Below are 18,753 nucleotides of genomic sequence, written 5' to 3'. Positions count from 1 at the left end.
CCCAGCGTTGCAGATTCACTCGTCTCCCATCTGTCAACCCTCACTTCCACCCCTCCCCGCCAAGACCAGTCCCCATCCACAGATGATACTGGTCACCCTCAGAACTGTGGCCTTGATGGCTCCAGTTTCCTTTGACTCGGGTCCCAGGACACCAGTCCGGGTTTAACTTTATGAGTTGGGTGGGCAGCTTGCCTAATCAGTCACGTTTCAGCTAGGGGCTGCTTCTACCTGCTCATCCTCTCTGGTTCCTCCCCACCTGAGAGGAAGATTCAAGTGGATTTGGCACATCTCCTAAATCGAGGCCTGCCATTAGCAGGCCGGGGGCTGACGTGTGCAAAGGAAGACTCGGACCTAGCAGGCCTTTTTCACCTGCGTAATAACAGGCTTGGGAGTAGCCAGGCGGCCGTGGCGGCGGCGCCAGGAGGAGGAGGAGGAGCGCGGGCAGAGGCCGCCGCGGGGCCGGGAGGAAGAGGAGGGGGAGGAGGAGGAGGAGCTGAAGCGCCGAGAGCTGTAGGCAGCAGCTCGGCCGGAGTTGCAGCAGCAGCGGCGGCGCTCACACCGCAGCCTCCCCAAGCCCCGAGTCCCGGCGGGGGCAGCAGCAGCGAGCGCCCGCCCTCCCACCCAGTCACTGCACCTCGGCCCCGCCAAGCCGCTGTCGCCGCGCCCGGGGAACTGCCAGCCATGGCCGCGCCGCCGGATCCCCGAGACGAGCTGCTGCCGCTGGCCGGCCCCGGGTCCCAGTGGCTCGGGGACCGGGGGGAGGGGGAGGACGAATCGGTGACGCCGAAAGGAGCCAAGCCCGAGACGCTGGCGGGGGAGCCGGGACCGGGGTTGGGCGCCGGGGTCGCCGAAGCTGCGCCGCGGGAACTGGGCTCGGGCCCCGCCCGGCCGCCGCCCGTTGCCATGGAAACTGCATCCACAGGTAAGGCGGGCGGGCGCCTCTGCCCCGCAAATGGCGTCTGGCACTCGGGTCCCCTAGCCGGCCCCCTTCTCTGCAACTCACCTAGGAACCTACTTTGCGTTCTCTATCTTCAGTACCAACCTTAATCCGTCCCCGCCCCTCCTCCTTTCGCCACAGGCGCCTGTAAATATTAAATGACTGGTAGGAACAGAAATTTTATTTTTTTCCAAAGGCTCAGAAGAAAACAAAATGCTATTGATCCTTTTATTTCGTTATGGTTATTTTTCTGGCTTTCAAAGTTGTCCTCAGAGGCAAACCGCAGCATCCTAGCTGCTGGCGCGCCTGTGTACAAGTTTCTTCCTTGGGAATGGGGGCTGCAGGGCCCGCTTGGCCAGTTGGGACGATTTAGGGGGCGGGGGGCATGTTTGCCTGCAGGGCTCGCGCCCGCGACAGGGGAAGCTGACGACAAAGCGACCGGCAGGCCCGCTGCCCCTAGACCCGGCTCAATCTAGGGCAGAGATGTGACTTTAACTCTCCCTTTCCTTAACCTCCGAGAGTCGCCACACCCTACTTCCTCCCATTTCTCTGCCCTTCCTCTAGCTCACCGCACACTAAACTGAAACGCCTTAGGTGTGTTTAATTCCGGAGGGACTGCGAAGCCAGAAGGTTTGGAGTTGTGGCAGTCCCCCGCCCAGAATCCTTCTTTTTCAGCTCCCCGATGCTCCCACCCCGAAGGGAGCTTTGGAACTTGGAACCCTAATTTAGAGCGGCCGCTGGCTGCAGGCTAGAGATTGTTGAGTGACGGTGGGTGTAGCTAGGAGGCACAGTTTGCCAGCAGTCTGAACCAGCGAGAGCGTTAGGAAATTGCCCTGGGTTTGTCCTCCCTCCACTTGACTTCACCTTCTGAACTGGATCCCACCGGAGACCTGAGATCATGAAGCATCCTGCCCAAAGGATGCCTGAAACGAGCTTTGGAGTGGGACTGCCGGCTTAGGAACTCCGTGTTTCCAAGGAGCGGGGAGGGCGGGGGGAGGGTGCTGTGTTGTGTAGTTCTCCGAGAAAGCTTTGCCGGGTGGAATGAGAGTTGTGTAGTTTTGGAGATGTAGCTCTTGAAGGCCGAGTGCTAGGTGATCCTGGGGGAACGGAATGGGGGCGGGACTGGCATGCTTGTTCTTGGCAGCTGATTTAGGGGAACCCTTTTCTTAAGCCACTGCCTCTCTTAAGGGTCACATGGAGTGCTTTAGGTAGTCTTGATTATGCTTTATACTAAAGATTTGAGCTGAGGAAAGGAGATTTAGGGAATGTTTTGAATAAAACATTCTGAAGGGAAGAGAAAAAGACCATATACAAACAAAAAAGAAAAAAGACAGACTCAAAAGCAAAAAACCCCGTTTGTCCAGTATTAGTTATTATATGGGGGAGGGGAAGATTTCCGACTAAGACCTCAACTTAATCTAAATGAAAACAAAACTTTGTAATTGCAAAAGAAGATGGCAAAAGCTAATAGAAAAAGGAAGGTACTTTTTGGTTGATTTACCATCAGCATTCTGTGTTGAGAGTAGCTTCTAGTACAGAACCTTTATCCACCGTCATCAAAATAAATCATTTATAAACATTGCCCACCTCTCATTGGTGTTATCAGGGTCAGGTGAACTAAGGAAAGGAAACTTAGCTTCCTCTCAATAACATACTATCCACTAAAATAGTTGCTGTATATAAAATGCTTAGAACAATTGTGACAAAGTAGGCATTTGCAATTTTTAACATTATTACTATTATTTTAGAAATAGTTTGTTAAATATACTAGGGATTTCCTATCCTAGGCAACAAATGTATTAGTAAAATTAAACATAGTGCTGAGTTTGGATGGGAAAAGAATGAAGGGAGGGGGACGAAGCATAAGTTTGCAATTTATACAGAAAATTTAAAGTTTATTATTGCTGCTTGAAGGAATTTGTCATATATTTATTGGTTATTTAGTGTTTTCAGTTTGCATTCAGTATTCAGTATGGACTGTTATAAGAGGCCTAGATGCCAAAAATGATATCTAAATAAATTACTAGATCTTGAAAAAAATTAAACAAAATCTGGGCTGGCTTCCTTATCTGTTATTTTAACAGCTCTATTGCAATAAGTAAAGTTAGCAGGTGCATCCTCAACTTAATCAGGGACAAAATCCAGAGGAAGCCTATTAAGCTCATAATTTTACTTTTTTAAAAGAATGATGCTCTCTGGGACTCAAATCAAACTAAGAAGTAACTTAGACGTTGCGTGTGATACATTGTAAACAAATTATGTTTCTTTTTCAAATGGAATTCTAAAATGTAAGACAGACATTGATGTTTTAAAACTTTTTTTCTCTGAAAAAACCACTAATCATGCCATCTGGACAGAAATTCTGTGATTCATTTTTATACATTGATGGTAATTAAAGTTTTTGAAGAAACATTTCTAAAAATATTTCTCTGTGATGTCCTGGAATGAATATATGTTTAAATATCATTAGCATTGCACGATAAAACTCCATCAGTACTGTATTTCCAGGTATTCTCATTGCTTCTGTCCCTTTAGTGGGATGAAAATGTTCTCAACAAAAAGTAACACCTTATTCTAAGGCTACAATTTTTCATGTCTAAAACTGATAATGGGCATATGATATGTCTGTTGCCAAGGGAACATTTAATGCACCATGTGTAGGCTACAACATGTGAGGTTGTTAATCATGAATCAGTGCCATCATCTAGTAATGTTATACAAAGGGTGTTAAGAGCAACTGTTTTGTTTTTTCATGATTAGTTATTTTATTCCTGAAAACTATTCAAAAGGAGCATACAATAACACAAGGATAGAAGAATGGCCCTTTGTTTAAAGGAAGAATTTAAAATAGAACATTTGAACAAAATGCAATGGTAAGATGTTAATTCATTGGCTACTTTAGAAATTAACTCATTGACTGATTCATGCATGGAAGGCAAAATGAATAAGAGAATTGAGAATGGCCTGGAGAAATCAGCCCAGTGTGATGATTTGCTTTAGTGATATTGACCTCTAGATAATTTACCTTAAATTTCTAGATGATTGCTGAGTTAGTGGTGACAGGGAGAGAGAAAGAGAGAGGGAGGGAGGAAGAGGGACAGAGAAAGAGAAATTCTCCTAATTTACTTGGACCACAGTACTCATAATTTTCAAATGCTGAATATGATACTCCATTGGAAAAACTATTCTTAATCTATCATGATTTAAATACCTTTCAGAAATGTTTATATATGCTGTATTTATTCTGTTTAATATCATAAATTGTACTACACATATTACCAATCATATTTTAAAATCCACATAGAGGCTAGATTGACTCTTTTCTTGTGGATATGTTTGATAGATGTGTAAGTATTTTTTATTTGGAGTCATTTCCAGCAATCCTCTTCAGAAGGTATAGATTTTAATCTTCTGTTTTCTTTCATCTTTTAAGAAAACTGCAATTCTGTTGAAATGGGAAGGAACATTGCACTTACTTTTACAGTATTTTACAGAACCTTTAAGAAAATAAGAGTTTCTAACGCAATTTATTTCTCTGGGCATAGACTCTGAATATAATCAATGACATTTCTGGCAGTAACTACTGTGCATGTCTTTCATATTGGGAATTCAAATTGGTTAAATTAAAATGTAGAATCACATATACTAAAAATACATTGATAAATAAACTTTATCAGAGCTTTCAGCATAACTTCCTCTTCATGAACTCACTGTTCCAGAAACCCCATCCTTATCATTGTCCACAAATACAGCATAAACCTTCCTGCTCCCATCTCTTTTTTTTAGGCTGTTCATCTACTTCTGACTTTGAGGATTTGGAAAAGAGTGGATTATTTTGTTCACTATACTGTCTATCTTGCATAGCCTGGATTATGGAAAGTGTTTATTATCTATAAAATGAGAGACCATTGTGATTCAACTCAATTTAGTAAACATTTCCTGAATGCCTCCTTTGTGTAAGGATCTGTACTGAACACAAGTTGTGGTTTCCTAGAACGTGTGCATCTTTCTACTTCACATTAGTATTTAGTTTAAAAAGTTTTTTTTTTTTTTTTCCAGTTTCCTTATTCCCAAGTCACTGGTGGAAGCTTGTTTAGAAGGGTATTATAACAATCTAACCACACTGGCACACAGGCGTGAGTTACTTCTCTGAGGTCGACACTGAATAAATAAATACTAGCATAGGTTGCCCAAAGTGCACAGCTGGGGGAAAATAAAATCCATCGATCTACCTAACTGTCTAGCTAATTCTGTCTTTATGGAAATAGCTGGCTGAATAGTACTCAAAGATCCTTGTATTAGTTGGTTGTGCTTTTATTTTAAAGTTAAAGAAAATTATTTCAGTGGTGACTAAGGAAGATTTGGAAAAGGCACTATAAAATATAGACAGCAGTGAAAATAAAAGACCTATTTCAAGAGACTAATATTATCACATAGGAATATTCTCTGTGAAAGAACATAGTTGAAAGATGTAAGACAACCGACTTTTATTTAAGTAATATTGGGGGACAAAAAGAACAATGAGAAGAACATGAACCGGAGAGGCTCACTGCTTGTGGAAGATGCTCTCGTGAGTAATGAAAAAAGGAGAGGGAAGAGTTTCTCAATTCATATTTAAGCTATGTTATTTAAAATGGATAGTGATCATGTTGAAATGTATACAAATACTGAACCACTATATTATGTAACAGGAACTAACATAGTGTTGTAGGTCAGTAATACTTCGAAAACAAACAAACCCATAGAAAAAGAGATCAGATTTGCAGTTGTCAGAGGCTTGGTGGGTGGAGGGAGAACTGGATGAAGGCACTCAAAAGGTACACACTTCCAATTGAGATAAGTAAGTACTCATGATGTAGCGTACAACATGGCAGGTATAATTAACAGTGCTGTATGTTATATATCAAAGTTGTTAAGAGAGTTAATCCTTTAATCTTGTGTCTGTGTGAGATAATGGAAGTTCACTATAAGTTATTGAGGTGATCATTTAAAAATAAAGAATTAAACTGGGTATGAGTGAGTGAAAGTCACTCAGTCATATCTGACTCTTTGTGACCCCATGCATTATACAGTCCATGGAATTGTCTAGGCCAGAATACTGGAGTGGGTAGCCTTTCTCTTCTCCAGGGGATCTTCCCAACCCAGGGATCGAACCCAGGTCTCCCACATTATGGGCTGAGCCACAAGGGAAACCCGTTAAAGTGGGTTGGAATTCTTAAGTCGGACAATAGAAAACGTACAGAAAGACCAGAAGCCCAGGATAAGTAAACAGCAAGTAAAATCCTGTACCATTACTCCAGTAAGCTTGGCTCTTCTGAGCTGACTACTTTGCGTGTGGTATAGAATGAGTGCAGTGAGCAGTTTTAATGTCATTCTAGTGTCTCTTGAGAATAAGACTAATTTTAGAAAAGCTGAAGTGGGGAATGATTTTAAAAAATGAGAAAATGATAGATATTAAAAACTTACTAAGCCAATATATTTGTTGCTGAGTGCTTGTAGATCTAAGAATGCATTATTATGCCAAATATTTTTATAAGCACTTAGAAAATAATAAACATGCTGAATTTTGAAATTCAGCATGTTTATTAATCATGAAAATAAACATGAACATTGCCAGGAATATCCATTGATTCACTAAAAAAATAATGCCTATAAAACATTATTTCTATTTTTCATATTCTGAATCACCAACATATGCACGGCATGTACTATGCCCAGGAACTTTAGAAGTACCCAGCTTACTTTAGAAAGCACACTGTTTATCAAAAAAACAAACAACCCAATCAAAAAAATAGGCAGAATACCTAAATAGACATTTCTCCGAAGAAGACATACAGATGACCAACAAATACATGATAAGATGCTCAGCATCACTAATTATTAGAGAAATGCAAATCAAAACTCCAACAAATACGTGATAAGATGCTCAACATCATTAATTATTAGAGAAATGCAAATCAAAACTACAATGTGGTATCATCTCACCCCCATCAAAATGGCCATCATTAAACAATCCACAAGCAATAAATGCTAAAGAGAGAGTAGAGAAAAGAGAACCCTTTGGCACTGTTAACAGGAATGTAAACTGATACAGCCACTAAGGAGAACAGTACGGTGGTTCCTTAAAAAATTAAAAATAGAACTTACCATATGACCTAGCAATCTCACTACTAGGCGTATACCCAGAGAAAACTGTAATTCAAAAAGAACATGCACCCCAACGTTTATTGCAGCATTATTTACAATAGCCAGGACATGGAAGCAACCTAAATGTCTATCAACTGAGGAATAGATAAAGAAGATATGGCATATATATAGAATGGAGTATTACTCAGCCACAAAATGATTAAAATTGGATCATTTGTAGAGACCTGGACGGACCTAGAGACTGTCTTACAGAGTAAAGTAAGTCAGAAAAACAAATGTCATATATTAATGCATATATATGGAATCTAGAAAAATGGTATAGATGGTCTTACCTGCAAAACAGAAATAGAGACACAGAGGTAGAGAACAAACATGGACACCAAGAGGGAAAAGGAGGGGAGTGGGGTGAATTGAGAGATTAGGGTTGACATATATACACTATTGATACTGTATATAAAAGAGATAACTAATGAGAACCTACTGTATACCTCAGAGAACTCTATTCAGTGCTCTGTAATGACCTAAATGGAAAGGAAATCCAAAAAAGAGGGGATATATGTATACGTATAGCTGATTCACTTTGCTGTACAGTAGAACCCAACACAACATTGTAAAGCAACTATACACCAGTAAAAATTAATTGAAAAGAAAGAAAACATGCTGTTTAATTTTGCAAATGGCACAAAGTTTCAAAAGATTGTTGATATGGTAGAGGATATCACTGCTATTTAAAAAATCTTGATTTTAATGTTAACTCAAAAGTGAATTCTTTTCACTAAAATAATTTTTTACTCTAATTTAAAAAATTCCTTTTTGGAATAGGAAGCATATGCATGTGATATTAAATTTTAACTGAGTAAAGTAAGACAGAAAAGGAGATATAGTGTATGACATCCCTTACATGTGAAATCTAAAAAGAAGTGATATGAATGAACTTACAAGACAGAGACTCACAGGCTTAGAGAATGGACTTATGGTTGCTGCGGGGGTGGGGAAGGATGGGGAAGGAATAGTTAGGGAGTTTGGGATGGACATGTACATACTGCTATATTTAAAATGGATAACCAACAAGTATTGTATAGCACATGGAACTCTGCTCAATGTTATGTGGAAGCCTGGATAGGAAAGGTGTTTGGGGGAGAATGGATACACGTGTGTGTTGGCTGAATCCCTTTGCTGTTCACTTGAAACTATCACAACATAGTTTGATAATTGTCTCTACTCCAATACAAAATAAAAAGCTTTTAAAAAAATAAAATTTAAAAGGCGCAAAAGGGTATACAGAGAAAAAGAAGTCTTCTTCACACTCAGTCTTCCAACCAGCCCTTGTTCCTCTTCAGCAACAACCATTGTTATCAAATTCAGCAAGGGAGCACTGTTAATTCATTCATTATTACACTATTATCGATTGAACTTCTGCTATATTCCATGCATTGTTCTAAGCACTAAGTATATGGTACAGAAAGGGACAAATGAAAGTCTATTTCCAATAAATTGTGTGTGTGTGTGTGTGTGTGTGTGTAAGAAGGAAAGGAGAGAAGAGGGAAAGGAGACAGAGAACAAAAAATATAGTCAAGGTATGGTAAGTCCTGTGTGTGTGTGTGTGTGTGTGTGCACGCGCGTGCACGCTCAGTCAGTTGTGTCCGACTCTTTGCTACTCCATGGACTGTAGCTTGCTAGGCTCCTCTGTCCATGGACTTTTCCAGGCAAGAATACTGGAGTGGGTTGCCATTCCCTTCTCCAGGGGATCTTCCCGACCCAGGGGTTGAACCCTGGTCTCCCGCATTGCAGGCAGATTCTTTACCACCTGAGCCAGTGATGTAGAGGGAGAATTAAATAAGGTAGACAGTGGAGTTAGCAGATGCATGCAAGGCAGTGAGATTACTGATTGATCTTAGAATCTGGGGAGGAGGAATGAGGACAGAGGACGATGAAGCACAGAGAAAAGATGATATGAGCAGTGTGCTATTTGATATGGAGATTAAGGAGGGAGTACAGTTATTGAGGAGATTGGAAGACCAGGATGGAGTAGAGGACAAGGTCATCAGAAGATTGGGTTCCAGAAGAATGGCAGGCTGGAAGTGGAATGATCACCTACGTGATTACTGAAATTGCGAAGAACCATGGCAGAGATTGTAGAGTACAGTGAACCAGTGCTGTTGTGTTTAGGAAAGAACATAGTGTCTTGGGCTTCAAAGTTACATAATTTTAGAGATGAGGGAAGAAGAATAGCCTGTAAAATCATAAATATAAATTTCTGACTAGGGGTTCTGCAAATTCTGCTTAATTTGTTCAGAGTGTATGAGATGCAACCTAAAATAGTTCATTGTGAGGGATGGAAACTTTGAGGACTGTAATTAACTAAATATGAGCTAGTGGTATGGTGAAATTACTAAAATATCTTATGTAATTTGAGGTAATATTAATAGAAAGTCTTGGGTACACATTATATGAGGTAGTAGTTCTCCTGGATTCTGTCCTAGGCAGGCCAAATATGGAGTGTTATACTAAATGATGGGTGCCATGGTTTATAGAATCTGTAGTATGGTGAGAGAAAGGTGACTAAATTGGTGTGGCTTCTGGGGGAAAAAATTGCTGTTTGAGAAATGATTGAAAAAATTAAGAATTTTTAGCCAGAATAAGAGAATGAAAGGAGATATGAGTGTTAAATTCAAACACTAGAAGAAATCTTATGAAGCAAATAAAGACTTGACTGAGGTGATACTACAAGGCAGAATTGGGACTAGCAGGTAAACCAGAGAAACACATTTCAACTTAATGAAGGAGAAAGTTCTGATAATTAGAATTGCTCAGAAAAAGAGATGGATTACCTCTCAGTTACTGATATTTAAGAACAAATGAGGTTGCTGTTTACTGGAGGAAACTTAGAATGGAAAGTGTTATACCAAGATCTTTATTCCTTCATAAGAGAAAGCAATACCCCTGACCTTACCTGTGATTGTTAAAGAAGGCATATTGCTTAAGAGTGAATAGCATACAAATGAAATCAGAAACAGTGCTTATTACAAAAACCACAGCTAACTTCAAATTGACTTCCTAAAAAATGTACTTTCCATGGAAGGCCACTCTTCTTTAGGGAATCTAGAAAAATGGTACTGATAAACCTATTTGTAAGGCAGGAATAGAGACACATAGACAACCAACTTGTGGACACAGTAGGGGAAGTAGAGGGTGTGACAAATTGAGAGAGTGGCACTGCCGTATATGCACTACCATGTGTGAATTAGCTGGTGGGAAGCTGCTGTGTAACACAGGAAGCTCAGCTTGGTGCTCTGTGATGACCAGAGGAATGGGATGAAGACTGGGAGGCAAACTCAAGAGGGAGGGGAAGCATGTATACTCATGGCTGATTCGTGTTGTCATACAGTAGAAACTAACACAGCATTGTAAAGCAATTATCCTCCAATTTAAAAAAGAATTCTATAAAAAAATTCTTCTCTAATTCTCCGTTGTTGAGACAAGCTCCATAATGTAACATACTTGCCTCTTGAAAACAACACAGTTGTATATAATTAACAGTTATTACCTTAAATGCAAAACATGCTATCTGCAAGCATCTGTTTTATTCTTTTTTCCTGAACTGTACTCTTCATTTTTTACTACAGACTCTAATTCCATAAATATTTAATATATTCTAAAATGTTTGCGGAATTCATTAATTAATGTCTTATCACAAAAAGCATCATATGATTCTGTCCTTAGTCCTCTGTCTCACTACTGTACATTTATGCCAGATTATTCATTGTAAAAGCGTATTTGCTAAGCTGCCTAATGATTTACATTTTTAGCTGGAACAGTTCTGCATTCTAACTTCCATGTCCAGTCCCCAAGTGGAATTTTTAATTCATCTACTACATGAGATTGTTATAAAACCAGTTATAGAACAAATTCTTGCTTCCTGAATATGGGGAATTTGTTGAATATCTCACATTCTTAAAAGTAGCTAGGATTTTGTTTTATGCATAGCAAGTCTTCATTTTTTTATAAACAAGTCTTGGGCAACTGAAAATGTATATTCAAATGATTGCTGATCTAGTTGTCATGCATAAGAGTAAACAGCAATGTCCTATCTCCCTTTTGGCATGGATTGTTCAATGAATCCCGAAAAATCAGTGCTTCTTAAAATGTGGTCTGTAGACTTCCTGCTTTCAAAATAACACAAAGTGATTCACAGACTTCACCTCGGGGAAACAAGCCTGCCAAATGCATGTCAAAACTTTAAGAAACACTCATATATTGACTCTCCTCTCCTTCTGACTTACTGGCTCAGCATTTTTCTAGGAGCTGTGGGGAATGGAGGAACATGAGCTGTGTCTTCTCTATTCCTCCAAGCTTACTATCTAGATGGGAGATGTGACTAATCCACATAAAACAAAGGTAAACAACTCAAGCAAGAGTCAAGTCTGGTCCTTGGATGGATGCTACAAGCTATAAGCGCTACAGGAATTTCATAATTTTATGAGTTACAGGGTACCTGGTGTCTTGAAAGAGGTAGAATGTGCCTTATGCCTAAAGGATGGATAGAATAGAAATAAGCAGAAGTGGCAGAAAGGCAGTTTTATGTGAGGGGAGAGACATGGGTGGTGACATAGAGATGAGCAATGACTAGGGTATCTTAACCTGCCTGTTTGGGTGCGGGGAGACAGATTCTGGAGGAGAGATGTTGAAGGCTATTCAGGACTTCAGACTCCTTTTATATGGATTCTGGGGCATTTGAAGGTTTATATTTGGGGGAAGTAATACATTCAGCCTTCTGTATCCTTTGGTTTCAGAAGGGCCGACTGTACTATAGCATATTATATAAGGGACTTGAGCATCCATGGATATTGATATCTGCACAGGGTCCTGGAACCAATTCCCAGTGAATACTGAGAAATGACTGTAGAAAGCTAGGTTAGGAAGATTAAATGTTATGCATAGATGATGAACTCAATGGGGGTGATCTAAAACCTGCACTTTTGCTGAAAGAAGGTTGACCAACAACGTCACTTTCGGAGCCTGGAATAAATAACCATGAGAATAAAGAGGAAGGTACCTGGAAAGAAAGAGGAGGAAAGTTGAGCACTTCATCAGAATATTCCATAGGACTTTGTGACTGACAGGACAAGGAGGATGAAGGGAGGAATGAATCAACTCTAAGGTTCTGTGCCTATGGCTGGGAGAATGACGGTGCTAAAGAGGGGTGGGAGGGGGAACTGGTCAGAGAGATGAGGATGATACATTCATTTTTGTCATATGGGGCTCAGAATGAAGAAAAGCCATTTGAACGGAAGTCTCCACTTGGCAATGTATATTAAGGAATGGATTTTGGAGATGATAACAGGATTGTAGATAACAGGGTTAGAAAATCGGAAGAGAAGCCATAGAATAATTTTGTTTTTGGAGATTGTGTAGGATGAGGGCTTCCCTGGTAGTTCAACTGGTAAAGATCCCATCTGCAATGCAGGAGACCTGGGTTCCATTCCTAGTTAGGAAGATTCCCTGGAGAAGGAAATGGCAACCCACTCCAGGATTCTCACCTGGACAATCCCATGGACAGAGAAGCCTGGTGGGCTTGCAAAGAGGCGAATACGCCTGAGTGACTAAAGAACAAAGGGCCAAGAAGAGAACGTGTGCTCCTTGTCTCATACTAGCTGAGTGGCATTAAGGCTGCCTCAGCCTCAGGTTCTGTATGTGTGGTCCTAGGTCTTCTAGAGTGCTTGGCAATCAGATGGTAATTACCCTCATTATTATAGTATCAAAGAAGCCAAGATGGCATGGTATAGAATGAGCCTTGACTGAGAAGACAGATTTGTCTTGGCTTTGGTCTCTACTATCATGTCAATGTGGGCAAATTTGCTTTATGTCTCAGTTTCTTCTATATAAAATGGACTTGATACCATTGTCCTGGCTACCTTGTGGTTGTGAAGATAAAATGAGATAACCTGAGGAAGTACATGCAAATTGCAAATTACCGGACATCTGAGGGGCTTCCCAGGTGGCGCTAGTTAAAGAACCCATCTGCCAATGCAGGAGGCATAAGAGATGCAGATTCGATCCCTGGTTCAGGAAGATCCCCTGGAGAAGGATAATGGCAACCCACTCCAGTATTCTTGCCTGGAGAATCCCATGGACAGAGGAGCATGGCAGGCTACAGCCCATAGGGTGGCGAAGAGTTGGACACTACTGAAGTGACTTAGCACGCAGGCATACATCTGTAAGGAAGTACTAACAGGAAGCCTGATCAGTGCTGCCAGATGCAGGAGAGCAGTCTAGGAGAATAAAGATTGAGAAAAAATCATGTCACCTCAGCCCTAGGTGTTTTAATAGAAAATACTGCTGCACTTAGCTGAACCTCAGCCAAGTCTCAGTGGGGAATGGCAGGAGAGCGAGGAAGAACGGTGCTGGCCAGAAGTAGGTTCTGGCATCCACACTGGAAAACATTTCGGCTTCAAAGAGTGCACTTGGAGTGGCGACCCACCCCATTCTTCATGTCCTAAAGAGTGAACTGTGCCTCGAGCAGGCCTGATACATGCCCGCGGGCGCCAGCTGAGTGGAGGATAGGAAGCTGGGTCTATTCTGAATCTCCTGCTCAGCGCAAGGGTAGTGAATGCAGGGAGCTACCCCAGGTATGCCTGGAGGCCTGGAAGGCTGCTTCTCTCACAGAGAGGCTATCAGAGTGAAAGCCAGCCCCCGTACCTCACCCTCACCTCAGCCCCTGATGTTAAATTAATTGGCCCTGTGGGCAAGCGAAGGTACTTGCAGGCTAATCTTACAGCTCTATAGGTTTAAAAGTCTTCCGTAAATAGATGAACACTTCTGGAAAGATGGAGTAGACAGTTTTTCCTTATCCCTATTGCTAAGTACAGCCAAAAACTCTGGACATTATATATGTAGGATAAATATAAAAAGACTGTGTAGTGAAAGTAGCATTCTTGTAAGACATTAACCTAGATGAAAACCGATCTGTACTAGAGCAAGAGAGAGAAGCTAGGTAAGGGGGATGGTAGCTAAAACTTGGAATGACAGAACTTGAGAATGCAGAGGACCCTCAGCTAAAATAAACACTTAAAAAGTGGAAATTTGACAGGGATAGTTATAAAATCTTGTGGTAGGATTCTTTAACTATATGAATAGAATAGGAGGGTCATGGTGAAATTGCAACATATAAATAAAAAATAGAGGAGGTTTATTTAACCATAAGTTAACTCTTAGTTAGCGGGGCAAGCCAGCTTCCCCCCTAGGTGAAGAACTGTTAATCTTGTTAAATCAAGGTTAACCCAGAACCAGGAGCTGAGAGTTGACCATACCTGGGGCTGGGCAGAGTCCTGAATGTACTGAGAGCTCCAGAGCAGAGATGGTGGCAGAAACATGGACTCTGGTTGAAAGAACTGAGGATTTGCAGTCTGCACAAGAGAAGATAGGGTGGGTTATGATCAGTTCAGTTCAGTTCAGTCACTCAGTCGTGTCCAACTCTTTGTGACCCCATGAATCGCAGCACGCCAGGCCTCCCTGTCCATCACCAACTCCCGGAGTTCACTCAGACTCACATCCATCGAGTCAGTGATGCCATCCAGCCATCTCATCCTCTGTCATCCCCTTCTCCTCCTGCCCCCAATCCCTCCCAGCATCAGAGTCTTTTCCAATGAGTCAACTCTTCGCATCAGGTGGCCAAAGTACTGGAGTTTCAGCTTTAGCATCATTCCTTCCAAAGAAATCCCAGGGCTGATCTCCTTCAGAATGGACTGGTTGGATCTCCTTGCAGTCCAAGGGACTCTCAAGAGTCTTCTCCAACACCACAGTTCAAAAGCATCAATTCTTCGGCGCTCAGCTTTCTTCACAGTCCAACTCTCACATCCATACATGACCACTGGAAAAACCATAACCTTGACTAGACGGACCTTTGTTGGCAAAGTAATGTCTCTGCTTTTGAATATGCTATCTAGGTTGGACATAACTTCTAAAAATACATAAAGAGTTGTCAAGTGGCATAGAGACTGGGTGTGTTCTATATGACTGGAGGATGGAGCTGTGGTCAACCAGAAGTTAAACGTGAAAAATGAAAATAGCCTGGATTACCTCATATGGTGGTGAGTTTCCTATCACTGGAGGTGTGTAAGCAAAGTTGGGCTGGTCATTTATATAACAGAGGAGGTATAATAGACAGTATACATTAGATTGTTAATTTTGTATCTTTTCAGAATCACAGATTCCTGTTGGAGAATCTGATAAAAACTTTGGAATCTCTGCTCAGGAAAGTGCACTTACAAATACCATTTGGGGCACAAATTCTGGGATTTTCTGGAGACCTTTTATGGATGGAGGAATTAAATAAATTCCTACTCTTAAAAAATCAGTAATTCCAGATACTCTCATGTAGATCACTGTTTATACAGCAGCAGTAGTTTCATGGTTTAATAAAATCTCATTTAATCATCCATTTATTTATTCAACAAGTATTTATTAAGCATTTAGTATGTGTGTGTGTGTTTGGATACATATACACATACAAAGTATGTAGCTGAATGAAAGTGAAAGTATTAGTCGCTCAATTGCGTCCCACTCTCTGAGACCTCATGGACCAGAGCCCTCCAGGCTCCTCTGTCCATGGAATACTCCAGGCAATAATACTGGAGTGAGTAGCCATTTCCTTCTCTAGGAGATCTTCTCAACCCAGGGGTCAAACCCATGTCTCCTGCTCTGCAGGCAGATTCTTTACCATCTGAGCCACCAGGAAAGCCCATGTAGTTGAATAGTGATACCTATGTACTTAACCAGAATATAAAAATTAATGCAATAATTACAGCATAGTCTATTATGAAGAGTCTAAATTAAGAAGAAGTCTGCATTCCATAAATTCCATTTTGTTAGTTTCAGAAATGTGCTGTAACTGAATTTGTGACTCTCAAAGGGTTACTGAGCCATGCTCTTTCCAAACTGGCCCTGGTGAAGTTGGAGAGAGTGTGGACTTGGAGACACCAAGCTGGATACCCATCTCAGCTCTTCCAATGGCCTATGATAGCTAGTCTCAACCTCTATGGGAAGGGCTAAACGGTGGGTCTGTATGATTCTCCAGCATCCAGATAGTGATGTGTCATTTGTCTATTCACTGTTTCTATGTACATGGTGCACATCTGTGTATACTTTAGTCATTACTAAAGTTTTTAGAACCAGCTTTACTGATTATAGGAGATCCTGGGGTTGGGGTAGAGAAAGGTGTTAATCCTCTCTCTGATAATCTCCATCAGCCATCTAAATAAACAAACAAACAACACTTTCTCAACTTGATATAAAATATACATATGTATTTTAAAAAAATCTACTACTTTTGTTATTTACAAATGAACACATCATCAAAGTAAAAACAAGGTGCTCCCTGTACAAATGGAGCTTCAAAGTACTGTCACCTGACTTCTACTCCAGCCAGTCTGTAGCCCCTAACATCATCGTGTATAGAAATTTTGGACATACTACTATGTATCACACTATTAATTTGTTTGGCGAACCTTATTGTAGATAATACAAGGTAAATTGCAACCCAGCAGGTTTACATTATCAGCATTGAATTTGAGTGTTTATTTTTTAAAAAATTTAATCCATGGCCTTAAGAGGTGTGTTCCTGTTTTCTTTTTTACCATAAATATGAGAAAGGATAAACACCTAGTATTGTTTCCTGGAAGTTGTATAACATTTTAAATGCCAAGCAGTTCCTGTTTATAATTTGTATGTTTGCATATCAGAAGTCTCAGAAGTAAGAATTGGTTTCGTTTCTATGAATAGTGTAGAGCAGTTTAAAAATGATTTTCTTTAAAGAGAGGTAATGTACCTATCCTGAAAGTAAACATAAATTGAGTAGGGATGATTACCAGTGGCCTGTCAAGGCCATCTGTGTTACTTTTACTTTTTTTTTTTTTTTTAAATGTAGTACTCTTCTCTGTGCTCAGCAGTTATCTAACCATTGTAATAACTCTCAAGAACATTGGTTCCTGAAAGGAATTTTTGTCGATCTGTTAAAAACAAAAAAGCTCCTCTATCTGGATGGGGGGCATCAAGGTCAACCTTTAACTGTATCACTTAACACTTAATTAACTTAATTAACTATGCTTGCACTGTGATGGTTCATGTGAAGGTATCTTTTGGATATTGGATTTAAGTTGACATGCTGCACTGTATAATCACATTATTATGAATCTTTAAAACATAATTTTTAGTTCATAAAAGGCAGGGTTGGTATATCAGTTGATTACAAGAGCCTAGAACTTCTTTTTCTTTGAAGGTCTCTGTCTTTCAAGCAAAAAATATAAGTAAAATGGGACCTAATTTAGTTGATTTTCTTAGTTAAGTGGGAAGAGTCAACTCTATAGCCTTTTTTTAAAATTGTAAAAACAATAATAAAACAATGTTTGCAAGAGAAAACATTTATTCCTGATCTCACTTTCTCTCTCTTTAAAAAATCTCACCCTCTCTGGACAACTCTTAGTGCCAATTTCATATGGTGGTTTGAGGATTCAATAAGCTAATACTTGTAGTTCTTGACATACAGTAGTGACTATATAAATGTTTGTGGTTCTTATTATTGGTATTAATTCCCTATCAATTTAATTTATTTGCATAATAATCAGCAACCTCCCTTAAGTACTTTAGAATGGATGAAACACTGATGTTCTTTATGGAGTGATCCTCTTTTTATGAATTGGATTCTGACCAAGGCCAAAGCTGCATCTCTGGCTCCCAAGTCTCGTGCTCTGTCTACTGTACCAAATTTCCTTTCTGCCTTTGAAAGATAGCATAAGGAAAAAAACACTGTTTTACAAGACAGCAAAGCCAGGACATGGAATTCAGCTCCATCTGCAGGGAGAGAAGAAAATAATAGGAGTCTTAGCTGGATAAACTGAAGAGACAGGAGGAGAGATGGAGGTGGAGAAGAAAGGGGGCATTGGGGTCTGAGGAGGGATGGTGATGGAGGGAGGAAGCTTGACCCCTGGAATGGACACAGATAGACAAAGGGGAGGGGTGTTGAGAAGACATGGAAAGGGAGAGAGGTAAGGAACAGAGAAATACATAGAGGGAGGAAGCCCCTTGGAGGAAGCAAAAAATATGTCTGTATTTCTATTTCTACCTCTATCTCTATATAAAGGAATGGATTTGTAAAAAAGGAAAAGAGAAGTGGGTAAGAAAAGCTTTCCTAAAATCTGGAGTCTGGAGTGAGACCAGGTTCTTGGCTTTACTTCCATTTGAAATTGTAATTTGCATTTGTAAGATTACTTAGTTTCTTAAACCTCCAGTGAGTTTTTTAACTGGGGTGACCCTGGCAGGCCTCTGTGGCTCTGGGGTAGGAGTTGTTCTCAAGGTGTTCTGTACGGGGCTGCCCAGAGCTTTCTCACCCCAGGCTGGATGAAATCAGGCAGTGGCCTGAGTCAGGCCTGTGGGCCAAATGTTCCTTTCTCTGTCTGGGGGTTTTCCAAAAGATTCACATTAACTTTATCTAAATGGAGAAGAATTTAGCTCAGGGCTTTCCCTTAGATGAAAGAGATTATTTATAAACTTTTCCACCAACCCCCAATGCTATCATCCCTAGCAAAGGGTCAAGTACATCAATGTCCGAATTTCATTGTTTGATGGTTTATTTTTTTCTTTGATTACATAAAATGGGCTTGAGATCATAGTAC

At 40.6% G+C, this 18,753-nt stretch overlaps 1 protein-coding gene across 1 annotated transcript in view; it reads left to right on the top strand.

The window, feature by feature from the left end:
• The first annotated feature begins 486 nt into the window (after window positions 1-486).
• RTN1 (reticulon 1) overlaps window positions 487-18,753 on the top strand; it is a 248,967-nt gene continuing 230,700 nt past the window's right edge. Inside the window, exon 1 of the mRNA XM_061429040.1 lies at window positions 487-922. Coding sequence (XP_061285024.1) covers window positions 682-922 — 241 coding nt within the window. The 5' untranslated portion in view covers window positions 487-681. The remainder of the gene's footprint in view (window positions 923-18,753) is intronic.

This window comes from Bos javanicus, chromosome 10, assembly GCF_032452875.1.
Source record: "Bos javanicus breed banteng chromosome 10, ARS-OSU_banteng_1.0, whole genome shotgun sequence".
Taxonomy (NCBI): Eukaryota; Metazoa; Chordata; class Mammalia; order Artiodactyla; family Bovidae; genus Bos; species Bos javanicus.
Note: the sequence above shows the minus strand (reverse complement) of the source record. Positions and strands in the feature narration are given on the sequence as shown.